Here is a 25,163-nt window from a genome sequence, read left to right as displayed (position 1 = left end):
TCTCTCAAAAGGGAGCTGCAGACCCTGAAAAGTGTCAGTGCACAAGATGTTATAGCCAAAGCAGCCATCAAATTGAGAGCAGACATTAAAAGTCAAGATGTTCCTCAAACCTGGCCGCCTGAAGTCAAACCAGAAGCAGAATGTCCTACCATTCCAGAGTCGCTCATTATCTTCCTGTAATCTCTACTCACAGGCTCAAATGATCCTGATCATGCATCCCAGAGAGTGCAGTGCCTTCTGCAGTCATTTGGCCATGACATAGTATATGCAGTGACATGTGAAAATACCAAGCCTTCCAAGCACATTGTTCTGCCATTCAGTGTCAAATCGTTGACAGGAAATGTAGAGTTGATAAACATCCTCAACCGACTTGGTCACAGTGTGTCCTATTCACAGATGGAAGAGATCAACACTGCCCTGTGTCTCCAGAAACTCTCATCATCAGGGAGTGGCATTGCCCTTCCAGCTAACATCCATCCTGGCATATTCACAACTTTAGCCTGGGACAATATCGACCGTCTTGAAGAAACTGTCAGTGGTGAGGGAACATCTCACAGAGTCAATGGGATTGCTGTGCAAGCAAAGCCAGTCAACCCACTTCCTGTCCAACCCATGCCCACTGTTCCCAAAACAAAGAAGAGAAGCATTGATGGACCCCCACCAATGTTACCAACTTACAATGCTGGACAACGGGTAGGGCCACCACAAAGCAAAAAGTCAGATGCCGATACTGCAGCCAATACTAAGCTTGCCAGAGAGAAAAACCTTCTTTGGGTCCTAGCACGCATGTCACAACAAGAACAGTCAGTCAGCAGCTGGACAGGCTTCAACATCCTGACTCGAGGAGAGATGACGGTCATCCCCGACAATATAGGCTATCTGCCTACCATCAATGCTCCAGCGACACAAATGTCTACTGTCAACGAGGTGCTTAACCAGTCACTGAGCATCATGCAGTGCTTAGGCCTGAGGAAGATTGTCTGTGTCTTTGACCAAGCCCTGTATGCGAAGGCTGTCGAGATCACATGGAAACACCATGACAAGTTCCATGATATCATCGTTAGGCTTGGGGTATTCCACACCATCTGCACACTGCTGGCAATAATAGGAAAGCGTTTCCAAGATGCTGGACTCAAAGACCTCTGCATTGAGTCTGGCATGATTGCAGAAGGCTCAATTGCTGGTGTTATGGATGGCCGCAAGTACAACAGGGCAGTGCGACTACACAAGCTCCTGTATGAGGCTCTCATGCGACTGACCTTGAATGGTTTCCTGTCCTGGTTGGAAGAAACTCACAGGAATGACATGGTTCACCTGAATGAGACACTGAAGACCATTGACAGCCTTGGGAAAGAAGTCTCACAACATGCTTTGAAGGAGGTCCTCGAGAACAGCTCTTGTACACGCATCATGGATCTATTTGAAGTCTACCGTGAGTTCCTTAGAGGTGGAAACGGCAGCCTCTCGAACTTCTGGATGTCCTATTTGGACATGGTTGAAATCTTGTTGGGGCTCATCCGAGCATCCAGAGAGGGAGACTGGATGCTACACTTGGCTAGCATTCGAGCAATGATCCCATGGTGCTTTGCTTATGACAGGATGAATTATGCACGCTACCTCCCCTACTACTACGCCCAGATGTCTGAGCTGCCCATCACACACCCAGATGTGTACACAGAATTCATGGAAGGAGGCTTCTCAGTCCAACTGGGCTCCACCAATCCCTTTGGCCGAATCCCTGTTGACCAAGCTATAGAAGAAACGGTGAACAAAGACACCCAAACAGCTGGAGGGACAAAGGGATTCAGTTTGAAGCCAGGAGCTGTGACCAAATATTATCTCACAGCTGAGTATAGAAGCATGTACCTCAGACAGCTGAGAGACCTGACAGGTCAAGGCAGGTGCAAATGGTCTCATCCAGATCTACAGAGTCCAAGGATCAAGAGAGATGAAGCAGATGTCCAGTCTCTCATGGACCTTATGGAGAATAACTGGCTCAATCCTATGTCCCCTGATGAGATTGATTTGGTTAGCCTCTCCACTGGCAACATGGCTCCACCTGATGTGACCATAGATCTCTTGAGAGCTCTTGAGAAAGGAGAAGAGGCCTACCAAGCATTCCAGCAAACAAGGTTAGATGCAGACCCACCACCTGTGAAATTCCACGACAAGATGACCAAGCAAAGTCTGAAAACATTCTCCAATGTCAGCACAAAACAAGCTCATGGAAAGAAAGCACAGGATGTGGTTCTGAAGGCAGATAGAAACCTTTTCAGTCACATGATCCTGGTGGCTGAAAGCAGGAAGGTGAATCTGAAGGATGTCCTTGCCTACCCATTGGGCCCACTACCATGGGCACTGGCAAATGCTGATGGGTCCTTACGAAAAACAAACAGGGCTGCACTTGCCAGAGAGCTTGAAAAGAATGTATCTCCTGCAGAAGACATCCCAATCCCATCTACTTCCATCATTGATGGGATGAGCCTGGTCCAAAAAATGAATGGCAACAACAAAACCTTTGCACAGGTGGCAGAGTCAGCCTTGACCCAGGTCCTCCATGAGGGAGCACAGAGTGGGAGGATTGATGTTGTTTTTGATGTCTATCACCAGACTTCGATCAAAGATGCTGAACGACTGAACCGGGGTGGAGACATCACTCTCCAGTACCAGGATCTTGCAGGGGGACACCACGTCCAGCAGTGGAGAAAATTTCTGTGCAGTTCCTCCAACAAGACCAGTCTCATCAAGTTTCTGGTGGAAGAGTGGAAACTCCCACGATATAGAGCTATGCTGCATGGCAAGGTGTTGTACATGACCTGTGAGGAAACCTGCTACAAGTTGACAGAAGATGGGTGTGAGGAAGCAGCAGAACTGCACTCCACATATGAAGAAGCTGACACCCGTCTGCTCCTGCATGCATTGCATGCAGCAAATGCGGGCTCAAAGTCAGTTATCATCACAGCTGAGGACACTGATGTCATGGTGCTTTGTCTTGGCTTCCAGAAGGACATCACCTGTCCCATCTACCAGAAGCGTGGGACTCAGAACCGCACACGGTTTGTCGACATCACCAAACTGGCAAGTTCACTTGGAGACAGCATCTGTGACAGCCTAATTGGCTTACATGCCTTCACAGGCTGCGACACTGTCAGTGCATTCGCTGGTCGAGGGAAGCTGAATGCCCTGAAGATAGTGAGAAAGCACACTTCCTGCCAAGAGACTTTTAGTCAACTGGGACAGACATGGAATGTGAGTGATGAGCTGTTCCAGAAAATTGAGCAGTTCACCTGTTGGATGTATGTTGCTAATAGCAGCACTGCTGAGGTGAACAAACTGCGTTACCAGCTCTTCTGCACCAAAAGGGGAGAGGTTGAGTCCAGCCAGCTGCCACCATGTAGAGACTGTCTCTTTATGCATGTTCAACGAGCCAACTATCAGGCAGCAATATGGAAGTGCTGTCTGCAGGCTAACCCTGTGGTGCCAAGCCCTACTGAGTATGGATGGACAGACGATGAAGGCAAGCTGGCCATTTACTGGATGCGCTCCCCACCTGCACCAGATGTGGTCTTGGAAATGCTAACATGCAAGTGTGTGCATTCATGCAAAATGCCAAGCTGCATGTGCCTGTCAAATGGACTTCCATGCACAGACATGTGCAGGTTACAGACCTGCAGTAACCAAAAACAGCAGGATGGTCCAGAACTGGACTTTGAACTTGGGGAGTCAGATGATGAGAGAAACGAGCAGTTTGATGAATGACAGTGTGATGATTCTGATGGTATTACTGTGGTAGTAGTCTATTGATGCACAGGATGTTGATTCTGGACTTGGTTACCCAGAGCTTGATAACAATAATGTAACCATATTCACATATACCCATTACCCTACCCATTACCATTACATATACCCACTAATGATATGGGATTACATGTATCACTGACTAAGTATATGTAAATGTCAATGTTGTTTAAAATATTAAAATAGTTTATTACCTCACTATGGTATTCCTTTTTATCATGTATTTTGATTGTGTATTTAAACAAATGTATAGAGACCAGTTTGTGACCTAACTGGCTTTGGTCTAGTTCTCATTTAAGGCTCACAATCACCTCACACAATGATATAGTATGGGTATATTATACATTTCCTGAATCTTTACAGTCCTGTGAGTATTCCAGTTTTTGTGTTTTGTGTCCCTGATATTCCTAGATGCCACAGGGCTAAAAGAAAGTATATAGTTTAGGCGAAAATTGCAGAAAGATGTGTGTTATTGACGGGTTGAAGAGCTCAAGTGACCTCTATATTTGTGAGAAATATCCACAACAGGGCTTGAATGAAAGCTAAGAAGGTCCCCTTTAAAATGATACCAAAGACAATATTATAGAACATTGAAAAATGTCCTGACAATGAGGCTAAACCAGGATATGCACCAGCGTCTAAAATGCAATTTAGTTTAGCGGGTGGTTAACTTCATGAGCTGATAACTGTGATACAGCTGCCACTCAGGAATGGTTATCATACCAAAATATCATCTACAGACATGGATCCTTTCAAAAATTATAAGTAAGTTTTGCCACCTTGAGTGTACCGAAATATCGTCTGGCCCATGGACTAGTAGTAGACATGAAACAGTCACCCGTTTCATGATCAACTACGGTAAAATTCTCAACTGTTAGTATTACTGTTTCAAACTTCAATTATCATTAAAACTTTAGTTAGCAACAGTCTCCCAGATGCTGGGCTTCATCTTTTTTAGTGTTTACTGGCGGTTGGCAAACCAGGTTAGAGGTAAATTACTGCCACTAACTGGACTGGAGTGTGGAACGAGGCAAACAGGCACAGGATGCAACGCCGGTTTGCTTTGGGTTAATGTAAATATGACGGATGGCAATGACAGTGCTCTGGCAGAGATTTTTCAGCCTTCTAAGAGGACCAAGTCTCAAGTGTGGTCATTGTGTTAATTTAAACCTGCACTAGGGAAAATTTTCATGAAAAAAAATCTTTAGCAAGCGAAACCACAGAGTTGGGCTGAACAACAGAAAACCCTCCCAACAGTGATGCATGAAAGTGAAATTGCCGTTAATGAGCTCTTCTGGTCAGACACAAACAGTGCTGCAAAATCTGTAAAAGACTAAATCTCATTACTTGAGCATAGAATGTTTAGATATGTATTTTTGGTTGATGTTTTCTTATCTGCAATATGCACAAAGTGTAGTTACCTCTCATGGCCACATAGTGCCATCTTTAATGATAATACATTTGATATGGTTTTCATATCATGAATACATAAGGTATTGGCTATGTTATACTTCAGTGTTTATGAAAACAAAAAGTTCATAGTGCTGCTAATTCTATTTGTGTTTTTGAATATAAAACCTGGTGAAATAATTTCAGTGTGTGTATCAGTACTTTTTGAACATTTTCAGCACATTTTAACAAATCTGTGATAATACTGAAAACCATGATAATTTCAGTCACTATAATTGTGATATGACATTTTTCATCACTGGAGCTGTGTGACGTTCCCTCCTGCTTCAAGAGCTCCACTATCATTCCAGTCCTCAAGAAACCCCGTATCACAGGATTAAATGACTACAGGCCCACCTGAAGGAAATCACAGGCCCCCTGCTCAACCCCCTGCAGTTTGCCTACCAAGCAAACAGGTCAGTGGAGTACACAGTCAATATGAGATTGCACTACATCTTCCAACACCTCGACCCACAAGGGACATACACAAGGGTCCTGTTTGTGGACTTAAACTCAGCATTCAACACCATCGTCCCAGATATCCTCCATTTCAAACTCACCTGGCTCACTGTACCAGCCCCCATCTGCCAGTGGATTAAAAACTTCCTGACAGACAGGAGGCAGCTGGTGAAGCTGAGGAAAATCACATCCAGCACCCAGACAATTAGCACTGGTGCCCCCCAGGGATGTGTGCTCTCCTCTCTACTCTTCTCCTTCTAGACAAATGACTGCAGCTCAGGTGACCCATCTGTTAAACTCCTGAAGTTTGTGGATGACACAACCATCATTGGCCTTATCCAGGATGGTGATGAGTCTGCATATAGATAGGAGGTTGATCAGCTGGCCCTCTGGTGCGGCCATAACAACCTGGAGCTGAACATGCTCAAAACAGTGGAGATGACAATGGACTTCAGGAGGAGTCCCCCCAACACTGCCCCCCCCATCATACCCAACAGCATGGTGTCTACCGTGAAAACCTACAGATTTCTGGGTTCCGCAATCTCCCAGAGCCTAAAGTGGCGATCCAACATAGACACAATCATCAAAAAGGCCCAGCAGAGGATGTACTTTCTCTGCCAGCTCAAGAAGTTCAACCTGATTCAGGAACTGCTGATTCAGTTCTACACTGCAATGATCCAGTCTGTCCCCACACATCCTTTAATTTCTGGTTTGGTTCGGCCACCAAACAGAACAGGGGCAGATTACAACAGACAGTTAAGTCTGCAGAGAAAATCACTGGTACTAACCTGCCCTCCACTCAGGACTTATACACCTCCAGACTCAGGAAATGGGTGGGCAACATCACTACAGACCCATCACACCCTGGTCACAACCTGTTCCAACTCCTCCCCTCTGGTTGGCGCTACAGAGTACTGTACCCCAAAACAACCAAATATGTAACAGTTTCTTTCTGCAGGCTGTCATTCAAATGAACGCTTAACACTGTCAATAAATCCACCATGTTGTATATACTGTACTGTACATGTTGTATATACTGTACTGTACATTGTATGTATACCGGCACACTATGTCATGTACATCTATCTCAAGCATGTATGCAAGTAACCGGCTAACATCTATTTCAGCATCGCTGATATATTCTCTGCACCATTGCACTTTATCACCTCTTATTTCACTTGTACAAGTCAGTCCTTGTGTATATATGTGAAGATTGTTGTGTTGTAGTGTTGTTATTCTATGTTAAGTACACTGAGAGACCACAAAACCAGGGTCACATTCCATGTAGCGCAAACCTACATGGTCAATAAACTTGATTCTGATTGTGAAATCTTACACCACCCATCTCAGTAATAGTTTTTTTCCAAAGGCAGTCAGGTTGCTGAACAGCTGATGCAGCCATATGCACCTTACATTGTTATTGTGTACATTATCATGTACTGTATATCCATCCAAGCACCCATTACCCAAACCACTTATCCTGCTGTCAGGGTCGCGGGGATGCTGGAGCCTACCCCAGCAGTCATTGGGCGGCAGGTGGAGAGACACCCTGGACACACTGTGTACATACAGTCAATGTAGGTCTGTAGTGCTCTCTTTTTTTCGATGATGTGTCCTTGTGTGTTGTGTCCCTTGTGTTAAGGCAGAGAGAGCCAGAGCATGAGAATTTCATTGTATTCTATATACACAGGACAATAAAGCTGAACTTGAACTTGGTGTCATACAAAATGTAATGAAATTATAAAGCCCTTGAGGACAAAACTGTGATTCAGGCTATACGAATATGTAAATGTGGCTTGACTGACTTAACAACTCTATCATCCTTAAGTTTTCAACTTCCCCAACATTATATATGCTGTCTTTCCCCAACACAATACAGCTTTTCTTTTCCTGGACAACACAAAACAACACTCCCAATAAACACGTGTGTGTTTTATGTACATATGCAAAATACACACATTTCTTACCCACCCCCCTGTCTAAACTGCACTTTGCAAGACTGCAGGAAGCTGGGGTACAGCGTGGGGCCTGGACTGAGTAGCTCCTATAGTGATGGAGTTTTGTTTTCATTTCTTTTCCTATGGACTGGAGGGTAACATGACTCCCTAGCTCCTTCCATCCATGACCCTGTTTCAAGCTCAAACTTGGACAGACCTAGGTTACAGACTACCAGACTGTGGGCCGGAGGGTTATCTAACACCCTAGAGAGTGAAATACAAACGGACACACAGAGAGTGATTTTGGATGACTGCGGCCCTGTGAAATATTGTCCTTGTGGTCTGCACTCAAACCGTTATTTAGGGTCTGATGGAAAAAGTGAATAAGTGTCAGCAGCAGTAGTAGAATAGGCAGAGTGTGCCGACTGTTCGCTGCCAGCTATGAACTGTTGCATTAGCACTGTATGGGAGATCTGAGAGCTCTTGATGTACTTTTCCATGAATCAGACAGAAAACAGTGCCCAGTATGAATTTAAGAAGAAGTTCTTTACATGTGTCAGTGGAATGAATGCAACATATGTTAATCCACAAAGAAGCCCACGTTGTGTTTTTGAGCACTCATGTCAAAACTCAACACATCATCTGTCAATGTAATTCACTTCCCTTTGTGCAGCTTAAAGATGCATAACTTCTCTGAGGTCTAGTCACTATGACACAAAGACCAGAAGTTAAGATTTTTTCCAACAAATGTCTATTATGTCCACAAAACACAAAAGTTGAAGTTGTTACTGTAGTGTCTATGATATCGATGTAAGATTCACAGATTCCACTCATTTGGTTTTCATGTCTACTCATTTAGCAGATGACTTTATCCAAAGCAGCTGACAATAACATCCATCCATCCATTATCCAAACCACTTATCCTGCTCTCAGGGTCGAGGGGATGCCGGAGCCTATCCTAGCAGTCATGGGCAGCAGGCAGGGCAACACCCTGGACAGGCTGCCAGTCCATTACACACACGCGCACACGCACACACACACACACACACACACACACACACCTAGGGACAATTTAGTATGGCTGATTCACCTGACCTACATGTGTTTGGACTGTGGGAGGAAACCAGAGCACCCAGAGGAAATCCACGCAGACACGGGGAGCACATGCAACTCCACACAAAGGATGGCCCGTAACGACCCCCCCCCCCCCAAGGATTGACTACTGTGGGGTTCGAACCCAGGACCTTCTCGCTGTGAGACAACCGAGGGCGATAGAGGGTACACATATCAAGTTCAACTTTACTGTCATTCATATTTATCTAGAATACAAGGAAATTCTTGTGCTCTGGCTCACTCTGCATTAACACAAGGGACACAAGAACACCCCCCCCCCCAAAAAAGCAAAAAAAAAAAACCAAAAACAACAAAAACAAACAAACAAACAAAACAACAAATTCAAAGACTTCCAGCTGTTACCGAGCATCAATCCGATACATTTATTTTACTGAAAAACAGACTACGGAGCATCATGTGGCTCATTGGAGGATGTGGTAAGATATATGTTCAGATTAGTTTCAGAGTGGTACTTGGTGGTATGTGTGGAAAAAGGCAAAGGATCATACCAGTGTGTTTGAATTCTAACATGTTTCACTTGAATCCTTCCAAAATATTTTAGTTTTCAAAACGCTGTGTTGTATTGAGGGTCAACACCTTCTGATAACATCAGCCGTATCAGCAGCTTTATGTACTTCTTACCTTGATGGTGACGCTGCGGCCGATACTGTTGTCATGCATGAAGACCCGCAGCATGTGTGGGATAAGCTGGGGCAGGTAGAGCTTGAACTCTCCACCCAGTGCCACCACGATCTGCTCAATCAGCAGGATAATGGTGTTCTGCATGGGGTTGTTGGGTGTCCAGTACTCCTACAATACACAATAGAATAATTACATAAAATCTTAGCGATGAAAGTTCACATTGACAAAGTAACCAAAAAAGGCAACCAAACATTGACCTCACCCCCCCCTTTTCTCCCCAGTTGTACTTGGCCAATTACCCCATTTCTGAGCCGTCCCGGTCGCTCCTCCACCCCCTTTGCCGATCCGGGGAGGGCTCCAGACTACCACATGCCTCCTCCCATACATGTGGAGTCACCAGCCGCTTCTTTTCACCTGACAGTGAGGAGTTTCACCAGGGGGACGTAGCACGTGGGAGGATCACGCTATTCCCCCTAGTTCCCCCTCCCCCCTGAACAGGTGGCCCAACCGACCAGAGGAGGCACTAGAGCAGCAACCAGCACACATACCCACATCTGGCTTCCATCCTGCAGACACGGCCAACTGTGTCTGTAGGGACGCCCAATCAAGCTGGAGGTAACACGGAGATTCAAACCAACAATCCCTGTGTTGGTAGACAATGGAATAGACCGCTACACTACCCAAGCATCCCTAACATTGACCTAACTAATACAAAAAGTTAAAACCCTTTATTATTTACTGGCTAATGCATGGCATCCATATTAACCCTGTTTAAAAAGTGTCGGCCTGTTGCCACATCTCCAATGAATTACTCAGGATGCAAACCGTGAAGGGGTAAAGGCTTTCTAGAAATAATATTAAGCCAGATGAACAGAAAATGGCTGCTCTGTCACATAACCACAAAATATCAATACATAAAATATTACTGGTACAAAAACAAGAAACCATAAATCTCTGAAATATTAGCACTGGTGTCCTCCCCACACACACCAAAGCAATTAAACCAATGCTCACAACCAGAATATGTCACATCTTACAAAAAAGGGGTAAAATCAAAATCAAAATCATCATTAAGACCCAGATATGCACTGGCCTTGCACTTTATAATCCAAAATGTCTCCCTGAGTCAGTTGCTTCAACATGTCTCCTCTTTGGTTTGTGAGTACTAGTTCCAATACTCACACCAGACTCTCTGATGAACGTATGGCCATACATAGTTTACATTTGTGATTCTAATGCATTCTCATGTTCTACCAGTCTGTCTTTTAGTCCCATCTTTGTTCTTCTGACAAAAAAAAAACCATCCTGATGGACCTGTCAGCAAGTAGATTACAAATGTGGTGTTGCAACATGCAAAAGAAAGTATTTGATAAATCCTTGCACTGTGTGAACCTATAAATTACCTTTCACAATATTTGAACTATGATTACAGTTACAACATGGGAAGGCTGTGCTGCCTTTGTGGAGTCAAATTAACCCAACTTATTCAGCACTTTACCTAACTTATTCAACAGCTTTATCCAACTTATTCAGCAACATAACCCAACTTATTCAACAACTTTACCCAACTCATTCAGCAACTTAACCCAATGTATTCAGCGACTTAACTCAACTTATTCAGCAACTTGACACAACTTATTCAACGACTTAACAGAACTTATTCATCAACTCAACCCAACTTATCCAGCAACTTAACCCAATTTATTCAGCAAATTAATCCAACTTATTCAGCAAATTAACCCAAATTTTTCAGTAACTTAACCCAACTTATTCAGCAAATGAACTCAACTTATTAAGCAACTTAACCCAACTTATTCAGCAACTTAACCCAACTTATTCAGTGACTTAACACAACTTATTCAGCACTACCTAACTTATTCAACAGCTTTATCCAACTTATTTAGCAACATAACCCAACTTATTCAACAACTTTACCGAACTCATTCAGCAACTTAACCCAACGTATTCAGCGACTTAACTCAACTTATTCAGCAACTTGACACAACTTATTCAACAACTTAACAGAACTTATTCATCAACTCAACCCAACTTATCCAGCAACTTAACCCAATTTATTCAGCAAATTAACCCAAATTAATCAGCAACTTAACCCAAATTATTCAGCAACTTAAACCCAACTTATTCAGCAACTTGACCAAACTTATTCAGCAACTAAACCCAACTTATTCAGCAACCTATTCAGCAAATTAACCCAATTTATTCAGCAACTTGACCCAATTTATTCAGCAACTAAACCCAACTTATTCTGCAACTTAACCCAACTTTTTCGGCAACTTTACCCAACCTATTCAGCAAATTAACCCAATTTATTCAGCAACTTAACCAAACTTATTCAGCAAATTAACCCAACTTATTCAGCAACTTAACCCAACTTATTCAGCAACTTGACCAAACTTATTCAGCAACTAAACCCAAATTATTCAGCAACTTTACCCAACCTATTCAGCAAATTAACCCAATTTATTCAGCAACTTGACCCAACTTATTCAGCAACGTAACCCAACTTATTCAGCAACTTAACCAAACTTATTCAGCAACTTAAAACTACTTTTTCAGCAACTTAACCCAGCTTATTCAGTAACTTAACCTACCTTACAACTTGACCCAACTTATTCAGCAACTTAACCCAACTCATTCAGCAACTTAACGCAACTTATTCAGTGACTTAACCCAACTTATTCAGCAATTTAACCCAATTTATTCAGCAAATTAACCCAAATTAGTCAGCAACTTATCCCAAATTATTCAGCAACTTAACCCAATTTATTCAGCAAATTAATCCAACTTATTCAGCTAATTAACCCAAATTTTTCAGTAACTTAACCGAACGTATTCAGCAAATGAACCCAATTTATTCAGCAACTTAACCAAACTTATTCAGCAACTTAACACTACTTTTTCAGCAACTTAACCCAATTTATTCAGCAACTTGACCCAACTTATTCAGCAACTTAACCCAACTTATTCAGCAAATTAACCCAACTTATTCAGCAACTTAACCCAACTTATTCAGTAACTTAACCCAACTTACAACTTGACCCAACTTATTCAGCAACTTAACCCAACTTATTCAGCAAATTAATCCAACTCATTCAGCAACTTAACCCAACTTATTCAGTAACTTAACCCAAATTAGTCAGCAACTTAACCCAAATTAGTCAGCAACTTAACCCAAATTATTCAGCAACTTAACCCAACTTATTCAGCAAATTAATCCAACTTATTCAGCAACTTAACCCAACTTATTCAGTAACTTAACCCAACTTACAACTTGACCCAACTTATTCAGCAACTTAACCCAACTTATTCAGCAAATTAATCCAACTCATTCAGCAACTTAACCCAACTTATTCAGTAACTTAACCCAAATTAGTCAGCAACTTAACCCAAATTAGTCAGCAACTTAACCCAAATTATTCAGCAACTTAACCCAACTTATTCAGCAAATTAATCCAACTTATTCAGCAAATTAACCCAAATTATTCAGTAACTTGACCAAACTTACAACTTAACCCAACTTATTCAGCAACTTAACCCAACTTATTCAGTGACTTAACCCAACTTATTCAGCAACTTAACCCAATTTATTCAGCAACTTAACCCAAATTAGTCAGCAACTTAACCCAAATCATTCAGCAACTTAACCCAATTTATTCAGCAAATTAATCCAACTTATTCAGCAAATTAACCCAAATTTTTCAGTAACTTAACCCAACTTATTCAGCAACTTGACCAAACTTATTCAGCAACTAAACCCAAATTATTCAGCAACTTTACCCAACCTATTCAGCAAATTAACCCAATTTATTCAGCAACTTGACCCAACTTATTCAGCAACGTAACCCAACTTATTCAGCAACTTAACCAAACTTATTCAGCAACTTAAAACTACTTTTTCAGCAACTTAACCCAGCTTATTCAGTAACTTAACCTACCTTACAACTTGACCCAACTTATTCAGCAACTTAACCCAACTCATTCAGCAACTTAACGCAACTTATTCAGTGACTTAACCCAACTTATTCAGCAATTTAACCCAATTTATTCAGCAAATTAACCCAAATTAGTCAGCAACTTAACCCAAATTATTCAGCAACTTAACCCAATTTATTCAGCAAATTAATCCAACTTATTCAGCAACTTAACCCAACTTATTCAGTAACTTAACCCAACTTACAACTTGACCCAACTTATTCAGCAACTTAACCCAACTTATTCAGCAAATTAATCCAACTCATTCAGCAACTTAACCCAACTTATTCAGTAACTTAACCCAAATTAGTCAGCAACTTAACCCAAATTAGTCAGCAACTTAACCCAAATTATTCAGCAACTTAACCCAACTTATTCAGCAAATTAATCCAACTTATTCAGCAACTTAACCCAACTTATTCAGTAACTTAACCCAACTTACAACTTGACCCAACTTATTCAGCAACTTAACCCAACTTATTCAGCAAATTAATCCAACTCATTCAGCAACTTAACCCAACTTATTCAGTAACTTAACCCAAATTAGTCAGCAACTTAACCCAAATTAGTCAGCAACTTAACCCAAATTATTCAGCAACTTAACCCAACTTATTCAGCAAATTAATCCAACTTATTCAGCAAATTAACCCAAATTATTCAGTAACTTGACCAAACTTACAACTTGACCCAACTTATTTAGCAACTTAACCCAACTTATTCAGCAACTTAACCCAACTTATTCAGCAAATTAATCCAACTTATTCAGCAACTTAACCCAACTTATTCAGTAACTTAACCCAACTTACAACTTGACCCAACTTATTCAGCAACTTAACCCAACTTATTCAGCAACTTAACCCAACTTATTCAGTGACTTAACCCAACTTATTCAGCAACTTAACCCAATTTATTCAGCAACTTAACCCAAATTAGTCAGCAACTTAACCCAAATCATTCAGCAACTTAACCCAATTTATTCAGCAAATTAATCCAACTTATTCAGCAAATTAACCCAAATTTTTCAGTAACTTAACCCAACTTATTCAGCAAATGAACCCAACTTATTCAGCAAATTAACCCAACTTATTCAGCAACTTAACCCAAATTAGTCAGTAACTTAACCCAACTTATTCAGCAACTTAACCCAACTTAACCAAACTTATTCAGCAACTTAACACTACTTTTTCGGCAACTTAACCCAACTTATTCAGTAACTTAACCAAACTTATTCAGCAACTTAACACTACTTATTCAGCAACTTAACCCAACTTATTCAGTGACTTAACCCAACTTATTCAGCAACTTAAGCCAATTTATTCAGCAAATTAACCCAAATTAGTCAGCAACTTAACCCAATTTATTCAGCAACTTGACCCAACTTATTCAGCAACTAAACCCAACTTATTCAGTAACTTAACCCAACTTAGTCAGCAACTTAACTCAACTTATTCAGCAACGTAATCCAACTTATTCAGCAAATTAACTCAATTTATCCAGCAACTTAACCCAATTTATTCAGCAAATTAAAACAAATTATTCAGCAACTTAACCCAAATTATTCAGCAACTTAACCAAACTTATTCAGTAACTTAACCCAAATTATTCAGTAACTTAACCCAATGTATTCAGCAACTTAACACAACTTATTCAGCAAATTAACCCAACTTATTCAGCAACTTAACCCAACATATTCCCCAAATTAACCCAACCTATTCAGCAACTTAACCCAAATTATTCAGCAAATTAACTCAACTTATTCAGCAACCCAACTTAGTCAGCAACTTAACCCAACTTATTCAGCAACTTAACACAACATATTCCTCAAATTAACCCAACTTATTCAGCAATATAACCCAAATTATTCAGCAACTTAACCCAACATATTCCTCAAATAAACCCAACTTATTCAGCAACTTAACCCAAAATTTTCAGCAACTTAACCCAACTTATTCAGCAAATTAACCCAACTTATTCAGCAAATTAATCTAATTTATTCAGCAAATTAACTCGACTTATTCAGCAACTTAACACAACTTGTTTTCACCAAATTAACTCAACTTATTCAGCAACATAACCCAACTTATTGAGCAAATTAACCCAATTTATTCAGCAACTCAAAGGCAGCCTCCCAGAGGGAAAGTAAAATGTTTTCCCCTGAACAAAGTCTTCAGATTGGCTTCACATTAGTATTACTCCTAATCAAACATATCCTTTCCTATATTATCTAACAGCATTATCTAACAGCATCAGTCATAATCGCAATATTTATTAAGCTTGATGGGGTTATTGAGGTTTTCATTGTTAATACATGTGGTTAAAATTCAGATACAGTGCCCTCAGAAGGTACTCAACCCCTTTCAATGATGTGTAGGTCTAGACTTTGGGTGGGCTAATTGTGAATAGTGACTTCCATTTTAAGCTATTCTGATATAATATTCTGATATAATATTATTATATCATTTAGCTTTTGACGTATGCTGTGGGTGACTGTCTAAACAGAAACGGAATCTCTGCCCTAACAGCACATGTCTTGCTGACTGAAAAAGGTTCTCCTCAAGGATTTGCATGTATTTGGTTCTATACATCATCCCCTTGATAATAACAAGCTTTCTCGTCCGTCCTGCTGGGATAAACCCCACAGCTTGATGTTGTTGATAGGGATGGTGTTACTTAGGTGGGAGGCTGTATTTGGTCTGCAACACACATAGCCCTCTGCTTTTAGGCAAGAGCTCAGCTTTAACTCAACTCTTGTCTGACCACACAATATTTTTCAGGAAGGTCTCACGTATTTTTTCAGATAACTTCTAGCAAACTCTATGTGTGACTTAAAGGTGGAATCTGTAATAGTATGAAACAGTTGCCTCTAAAATATTTTATGATGATCGCCTTTGTCAGACGGGGCTTCCAAGTCACTCTCCAGAAGAGGCCAAATATGCAGTGGCGGTAAGAGATAGTTGATCTCTGTACTGTTTCTCCCATTTCACCCACACAGATGTGCAGCTCTGCTGCACTCCACGGTGAGCAACAGAACCACACTCACGTCTGACTACGCAGAGAGGGAATGCACATGTGAATGGCAATTCCAGCCCCTCATCTGGATGCATGAGCTGGACTGGAGCACAAATGAATAGAGCCTTTGTTTCACTTGCCATTTATTAACTCCATGGGCCATTATACACAACAGCCCAGCACTCAAAAACGTCTAGTGAGGAGAAGTTACTGCTGAAGCTGGGCAACACCACATCAAATGGTACAGAAATTATAACAATATTTACAAAAGCAGTACTTCTGAATTTCTACAGGGTTGATTTTGCTCTTGAATTGATAGGTAATATTAAGCGTTAATTTTATGGCTGAATGAAAGATGAATAGTCGAGGTAAACTGCCCTTCAAACACTTTTTAAATACTACATTATACCCATGTCCATATCTGCACATTAACACCACAGTGCAGCATAATACTGAGTAGATTATAAACCAACCATCAGTAATTACATGTTCTCCCAGTCTTTTTGTTTTTAATCCAGCAGCCATCTCTGAATAGAAACAATGAAGGTAAAATTTTGTTGAAACAAATTTTGACAGCATCCACTTGTGAGACACATGACTGTAACAAAAACAGCTCACAAGTGCAGCAGTGGAAATAAAATCTTAAATGATTATTTAGCAGTACACAGGATGTGATGTACCTTTAACAATGCTTGTGCAATACTCCTGAGTGAGCATTCACACTGACACCCAACTTAAGACAATTCACTAATGTGCTAAAGTACTAGCCTTGTCAGTGGGTACCATATGGACATCAGGCTATACCATCATGAATGTAGTGGCCAATTCACATGTACTATAGCTTCATTTGATAAACTACATAAATGAACCCAGCCACTGGGGATGCACAAGCCAGGGCATTCTTAGTGCCAGTCCCAAACCCGGATAAATGGGGAGGGTTGCATCAACAAGGCTATCCAGCATAAAAACTTTCCTAAATCAAATATGCAGCTCATAAATCAGATTTCCATACCGGATAAGTCGAGGCCCAGGTTATCAGCGACCACCACCAGTACTGTTGGCCAGCAGGATGCTGGTGCAGACTATGCTACTGTTGGTCGAAAGAGAAGGAGAGGGGGAAGGCATGTCCAGAGGCAGCGGGAGAGGAGGAAAGGTAGTAGTGTGGAGGTGAGAGTTGGAACTTTGAATGTTGGTACTATGACTGGTAAAGGGAGAGAGCTGGCTGATATGATGGAGAGAAGAAAGGTAAGTATACTGTATGCAAGAGACCAGGTGGAAGGGGAGTAAGGCCAGGAGCATCGGAGGTGGGTTCAAAGTAACTCTTCTACCATGGTGTGGATGGGAGAAGAAATAGGGCAGGGGTAATCTTGAAGGAAAAATATGTCAAGAGTGTGCTGGAGGTGAAGAGAGTGTTGGACAGAGTGATGAGTACAAAGCTGAAAATAGAAGGTTTATTGACGAATGTTGTCATTGCACATGCCCCGCAAGTTGGGTGTGGGATGGAAGAGAAAGAAGAATTCTGGAGTGAGTTGGATGAAGTGGTGGAGAGTGTACCCAAGGAGGAGAGAGTGGTGATTGCAGCAGACTTCAATGGGCATGTTGGTGAACGAAACAGAGATGATAAGGAAGTGATGGATAGGTATGGTGTCAAGGAGCAGAATGTGGAAGGACAGATGGTGGTGGATTTTGCGAATTAATTAAGTTTCCTTTATTAATCCCCTTGGGGAAATTCAGTTACTGTAAATTAACCATCCCAGCTGTGATCTGTGTAGCTAAGAGCAGTGGGCTGTTGCATTCATGCTGCACCCACAGACCAACTCCAGTTCTTTTCCCATTGCCTTTGTCAGGGGCACAGACAGGAGTATTAACCCTAACAGGCATGTTTCTTTTGATGGTGGGGGAAACCGGAGCACCCGGAGAAAACCCACCACAGACACAGGGAGAACATGCAAACTCCACACGGAGGACGACCTGGAATGACCCCCAAGGTTGGACCACCCCGGGGTTCGAACCCAGGACCTTCTTGCTGTGAGGTGACAGCGCTAACCACTGGGCCACCTTGCCACCCAAGACACCACAAACTACAGAAGCCCATCCACCCATGCTGAGGCAAACAAAGACCTGGCTGACGACCTGAATGTCTTCTACTGCAGGTTTGAGAGAGACAAATTCTCACTTCTCACCCACTCCAGCCAAATGACAACAGCCCCCATCACAACTTTGGCAACCCCCTACCCCCCATACTCAGGCTGCACTCAAGATACATGTAGAGGATGTGAGCAAGCTTTTCCAGAGACAGAAGACCAGGAAAGCACGAGATCCAGATGGTGTCTCCCCCTCCTGTCTTAAAGCCTGTACTGACCAATTGGCTTCAATCTTCACACAGTTCTTCAACAGAACCCTGGAGCTGTGTGAAGTCCCCTCCTGCTTCAAACTCTCCACCGTTATACCTGTCCCCAAGAAACCCTCTATTGCAGGACTGAATGACTATAAGCCTGTCACTCCAACATCTGTGGTCATGAAGTCCTTCGAAGGACTGGCGTTGGCCCACCTGAAGAACATCACAGGACACCTGCTGGACCACTGCAGTTTGCCTACCGGGCAAACAGGTAGGCAAATTATGCAGTTAACATGGGACAACACTATATCCTGCAAAACCTTGACTGCCCAGCGATATTTGCAAGGATCCTGTTTGTGGACTTCAGCTGGGTGCTTAACACCATCATTCCAGAAAGCCTCTCCTCCAAACTTCCCCAGCTCACTGAATCTCCCACCATCTGTCAGTGGATCACCAGCTTCCTGACAGGGAAGACACTTCAGGTGAGACTGGGGAAGTTACTTCTGGTATACGGACAGTCAGCACTGGTGCTCCCCCAGGGATGTGTCCTCTCCCCACTGCTCTTCTCCCCCTACACCAGTGGTTCTCAAACTTTTTCTGCCATGTCCCCTGCCCCAACAAAATGGTGACAAAATGGGCAGAGTTTAACTTTATTTAAATAACATCAAGGTCATGAACATTCCTTTCACTTTTCTTTTAGTAATTTCTGTTGTGCAAATAACAAACACAAGTTCCACTTCAACTTTATCAAACCTCTTTTTGTGACATTTGTCACTAGAATGCTCCATCAGTCTGTGTGCTTTTTCAAAAACTGAGAAAATTAAATAAAATTTAAAAATCACTTTGCTAGAACAATAACAATAAAGTTCAATCTGTGCAAAAAAGAACAAATGCAGATACTTGGGATAAACGATGAGCAAGTCAATTTGTGAGAGCTCAAGTCTTATCAATGCATTAGTGGCTGCAATCAGCCTGTTTTGCACTGCACATATTTTCAAAACAGGGTTGCAGACTTGATACTGCCACTCTCAAGTAATGCTCAATGTTGAGCTTAGGTCTGTACTTTGTTTTAAGTGAGGCAGCAGCAGAAAAGCCCATCTCACAGAGATAGGATGTGGCGAAGGGAAGCAGAATGCCCACAACCCTCTGTCCTATGAGTGGATACTCCCTCTCCACACCAAGCCAGAATTCACTCAGTGTCTGAGCTGTAAAACCCAGCCTCAGGGTGGAGTCAGATGTCATCTCCATGAACTGGTCCTCTTCAGCAGAGCTGGAATCAGCAGGTGCTGCTGCTGCATTGAATGGATCTGTCACCCAGTCATACTGAGCACTGTTGATTGGGAAGTATTTTTGAAAGATTCCTCTCAGGGAAGAGATGTGCTCCTTAAGACATAAAATCACCATGGTGGCTCCAGAATCACTGGTTTCAACAAATTAACTTAGAAGATATCAGTAATTCCTTGATCAAGTCACCTGTCCCACATCTCAAGCTTTCGAGTTGATGCACTGATCTTGTCTGCCAGGTGAGGAAGGTGCTTGTCTCTGACTTGAAGCTGAAGATTTATTTCAAGGTCAGGATCAGGAACATTTATTTGTCATTTCGTTTCATGTAGTTGCATACATAAACATTAATTCATCCAGCTTTCCAAATATACTGCTGAGATAGGCCAGATTCATCAGAAATTGTTCATCGCTAAACTTGCTTGCAACTTCATGCATACACTCCTCCAGAAACACCCGAATTTCCTCTCTAAGCTCAAAGACTCGCGACAACACTTTACCCCGCGAGAGCCACCTAGCCGCGCTATGAAACAACACAACTGAACGTTCCGCTCCCATCTCTTCACAAAGTGCAGAGAACAGCCACACTCTCAGGGGTCTTGTTTTGATGAAACTGACCACGCTAACAACATCGGTCAAAACCTGGTTTAGGTCAGGGCTAATCTGTCTTGATGATAGCGCTTCTCTGTGTATGACAGTGAGTCTATTGTGCATTTGGCGAGACCCTCTTGATTAGTGCCTACAATCCCTTCATTTTCCCTGCCATGGTCTGTGCACCATCAGTGCAAACACCCACACAGTTCTCCCATTTCAGCCCATGTTTTGTCAAGTGACAGCCCAGAAGCCTAAAGAGCTCATCAGCTGTCGCTCTACTTGGGACGTACTTGCAAAACAGCAAATCCTCACACGGTGACTCTGACGTGACAAAGCGAACATAAGCAATAAACAAGCAGTCTTTATTGCTGTCAGTAGCCTCGTCCACTTGTCAGGCCAAACGTTTGGCTTTCAGTTTTTCAATGAGTTGTTGTTCAAGGTCATTTGAAATGTCATACGTCTTGCAACTGCATCATTGGACAGTTGGACAGCCTTCAGCTTTGCAGCGCTTGTCTCATCAAACACAGTTGACACCATATCTAAAGCCGCGGGGAGTATGAGCTCCTCTGCTAGTGTGTTGTTTCTTGCAGCGGTCAATTCTTTGTGTGACTTTGTATGATTCCATTAGTGCTTTGTTGTTCACTGATGCAGCTTTTACAAAGCAATGTTTCTGCTGATGGTATGGACCAAGTCTTCTCTGAAAGAACTCATCTCATCTCATCTTCAGCCGCTTTTCCGGGGTCGGGTCGCGGTGGCAGCAAGCTAAGTAGGGCACCTCAGATGTCCCTCTCCCCAGCAATGCCCTCCAGCTCCTCTTGGGGGATCCCAAGGCTTTCCCAGGCCAGATTGGACATGTAGTCCCTCCAGCAAGTTCCACAGTGAAAAATAATTGCGACATCAAAACAGTAATTCCGCACTACCCCCCCCCCCCCCCGTCATGCCTCTGTGCCCCCTGGGGAGGTGCACCACACACTTCGAGAAATGCTGCCTTACACCAATGACTGCACCTCCAAGGGCCCAGCCATTATACTCCTGAAGTTTGCAGATGACACTACGGTCATCGGACTCCCCTCACAATATCCAATGCCCTGTGTCAACCGTGGAGTCCTTAAAGTTTCTGGGAACTACCATTTCCAAAGACCTGAAGTGGGAGACCAACATCAACTCCTGGCGGGCGACCTGACCTCAACCATTAACACCTTGGCCATCATTAAAAAGGCCCAAGAGCGCCTCCATCCCCTCCGGAGACTTAAAAGGGCAAGCCACCCCACAGCAGCCCTCATCACCTTCTACAGGGGCACCGCAGAAAGCATTCTAACCTACGGTCTCACTTCCTGGTTCGGTAACTGCAAAGCGACCGAACAACACTAGCTGGACACGATAGTGAAGACAGCTAGCAAGATTATTTGTGCCCCTCTCCCCTTCCTGTTGGAGCTTTACCATCACTGCTGTGTTCACAGAGCCTCCAGCATCATTAAGGATCTCTACCATCCTTCTCCCAACCTGTTTTCCCTCCTGCCATCTGGGAAGAGGTACAGGAGCATCTGTGCTACATCCAGCAGAATGCTAAATAGCTTCTACCCACAAGCAGTCAGGATTATTAACAAACTGTGTCCCCCCCCCCACAGTCATGCCGATCCACCTACCCACTAACCACCCATCAGTGCTGGTCACTCACTGACAGACACCGGCTGTCAACTTTTAAACGGAAATGGCACTTTAATGGACTGTGTTGCACTTGAATGGACTGTGTTGTTAATTGTTTGTGCTTTTTTGTTTTGTTCTCTCTGTTTTTATGTTTTTAGTGGTATCGTTTTTAAGGAATTTTTTGGAGGTGTATTTTTTTTTATCTCCTCTGTTGCACTGCTGTGGGCTGGGAGAAACAGCATTTCGTTTTTATGTATGTGCGCAGGTACATAATGAAAATGACAATAAACTAAATCTTGAAATCTTGGAACTCCATCCTCAAAAAGGCCCAGCAGAGGATGTTCTTTCTGCGACAACTGAGGAAATTTGGTCTGCCACAGGAGCTGTTGAGCCAGTGCTACATCACAGTCATGGTCTGGTTCAGTAACAAAACAGGATAGTTACAGACTGCAGCGAACAGTAAGGACAGCAGAAAAAAAAAATCATTGGCGCTCCTCTGCCCACTGTGCAGGACTTATACACCTCTAGAGCCCAGAAACCGCTGGGCAGAATCAGCAGAGACCCTCTGACAAATGCTAGAGCAATGTGCACCAAAAGCACCACACAGGAATGTTTTTTTCTCCCACAAGCCATCTCTCTCATGAACACATAACAGCATGGTGCAATAATGGACACTTATGGCGTATGAAACTTTTTGTAGTTAGCACCCTCTGGTCAAGATGTCTCACTTACATATCTACGATGTGCACTACCTCTTTTTAAACCGGATGCGCGATACAAATGTATAATTGTAAATATACATACAACTGCTAAATACTGGTTACAAATTATTATTTTTATTGTTATAATTATAAGTATATGACATAGTATATAATTACACAATATATATGTGCTATATTTTTAGTATATAATATTAGTATATAACATGATATATAAGCATAATGTATAAAATCATAATATTAGTATATGATATAATATACACTGCTCAAAAAAATAAAGGGAACACCTAAAAACACAATATAGACCTCGATGAATGAAATATTTCAGCTGAAAATCTTTATTTATTAGACAGAGGAATGTGTTTAGAGCAAAATAACCTAAGAATGATCAATGGAAATCAAAATCATTAGCCCATTAAGGTCTGGATTCAGAATCATACTCAAAATCAAAGTGGAAAATGAGAACATAGGCTGATCCAACTTCTGTGGAAATTCTTCAAGACGATTCAAAATGAGGCTCAGTAGTGTGTGTGGCCTCCACGTGCCTGTATGCACTCCCTACAACGTCTGGGCATGCTCCTGATGAGACGACGGATGGTCTCCTGAGGGATCTCCTCCCAGACCTGGATCAGGGCATCGGTCAACTCCTGGACAGTCTGTGGTGCGACATCGCGTTGGCGGATGGTACGAGACATGATGTCCCAGAGGTGCTCGATTGGATTCAGGTCTGGGGAACGTGCAGGCCGGTCCATAGCATCAATGCCCTCGACATACAGGAACTGCTGACACACTCTGGCCACATGAGGACGAGCATTGTCATGCATGAGCAGGAACCCAGGGCCCACTGCACCAGCATATGGTCTGACAATGGGTCTGAGGATCTCATCCCGGTACCTAATGGCAGTCATGGTACCTCTGGCTAGCACGTAGAGGTCTGTGCGGCCCTCCAAGGATATGCCTCCCCAGACCATCACTGACCCACCGCCAAACCGGTCATGCTGGAGGATGTTGCAGGCAGCAGAACGTTCTCCACAGCGTCTCCAGACTCTCTCACGTCTGTCACATGTGTTCAGTGTGAACCTGCTCTCATCTGTGAAGAGCACAGGGCGCCAATGACGAATCTTCCAACCAAGATGTTCTCTGGCAAAGGTCAATCGGGCTGCACGGTGTTGGGCTGTGAGCACAGGCCCCAATTGTGGACGTCGGGCCCTCATACCATCCTCATGCATTCTGTTTCTCACTGTTTGAGCAGAAACCTGCACATTAGTGGCCTGTTGAAGGTCGTTTTGTAGGGCTCCGGCAGTGCTCCTCCTGTTCCTCCTTGCACAAAGGACCAGATAGCGGTCCTGCTGCGGGGTTGTTGTCCTCCTGCGGCCCCCTCCACGTCTCCTGGTGTACTGGCCTGTCTCCTGGTACCTCCTCCATGCTCTGGACACTGTGCTGGGAGACACATCAAATCTTCTTGCCACAGCACGCATTGATGTGCCATCCTGGATGAGCTGCACTACCTGAGCAACTTCTGTAGGTTGCAGATACCGCCTCATGCCACCTCTAGTGGTGAGGGCACTAGCAAAATGAAAAACTAACCAAAGATCGGCCAGAAAAGATGAGGACAGGCAAATGGTCTGTGGCCACCACCTGCAAATCCATTCCTTTTATAGGGGTTGTCTTGCAAATTGTCTAATTTCCACCTGGTGGAAATTAGACAATTTACCAACAGGTGAAATTGATTCACAAATCAGTGTTGCTTCCTAACTGGACAGGTTGATATCTCAAAAGTGTGATTGACTTGGAGCTACATTGCATTGCTTACTTTAAGGACTCCACGGTTGACACAGGGCATTGGATATTGTGAGGGGAGTCCGATGACCGTAGTGTCATCTGCAAACTTCAGGAGTATAATGGCTGGGCCCTTGGAGGTGCAGTCATTGGTGTAAGGCAGCATTTCTCGAAGTGTGTGGTGCACCTCCCCAGGGGGCACAGAGGCATGACGGGGGGGGGGGGGGGTAGTGCGGAATTACTGTTTTGATGTCGCAATTATTTTTCACTGTGGAACTTGCTGGAGGGACTACATGTCCAATCTGGCCTGGGAAAGCCTTGGGATCCCCCAAGAGGAGCTGGAGGGCATTGCTGGGGAGAGGGACATCTGAGGTGCCCTACTTAGCTTGCTGCCACCGCGACCCG

The 25,163-nt window shown here is 43.1% G+C and overlaps 1 protein-coding gene across 1 annotated transcript in view; it reads right to left on the bottom strand.

Annotated features, from left to right (window-relative positions):
• The window catches only part of mtor (mechanistic target of rapamycin kinase), a 400,677-nt gene that overhangs the window by 253,406 nt on the left and 122,108 nt on the right, over positions 1 to 25,163 (bottom strand). Inside the window, exon 21 of the mRNA XM_056274929.1 lies at positions 9,399 to 9,566. Within this exon, the coding sequence (XP_056130904.1) occupies positions 9,399 to 9,566 (168 nt within the window). The remainder of the gene's footprint in view (positions 1 to 9,398; positions 9,567 to 25,163) is intronic.

Source organism: Lampris incognitus, chromosome 2, assembly GCF_029633865.1.
Source record: "Lampris incognitus isolate fLamInc1 chromosome 2, fLamInc1.hap2, whole genome shotgun sequence".
Lineage (NCBI taxonomy): Eukaryota > Metazoa > Chordata > Actinopteri > Lampriformes > Lampridae > Lampris > Lampris incognitus.
Note: the sequence above shows the minus strand (reverse complement) of the source record. Positions and strands in the feature narration are given on the sequence as shown.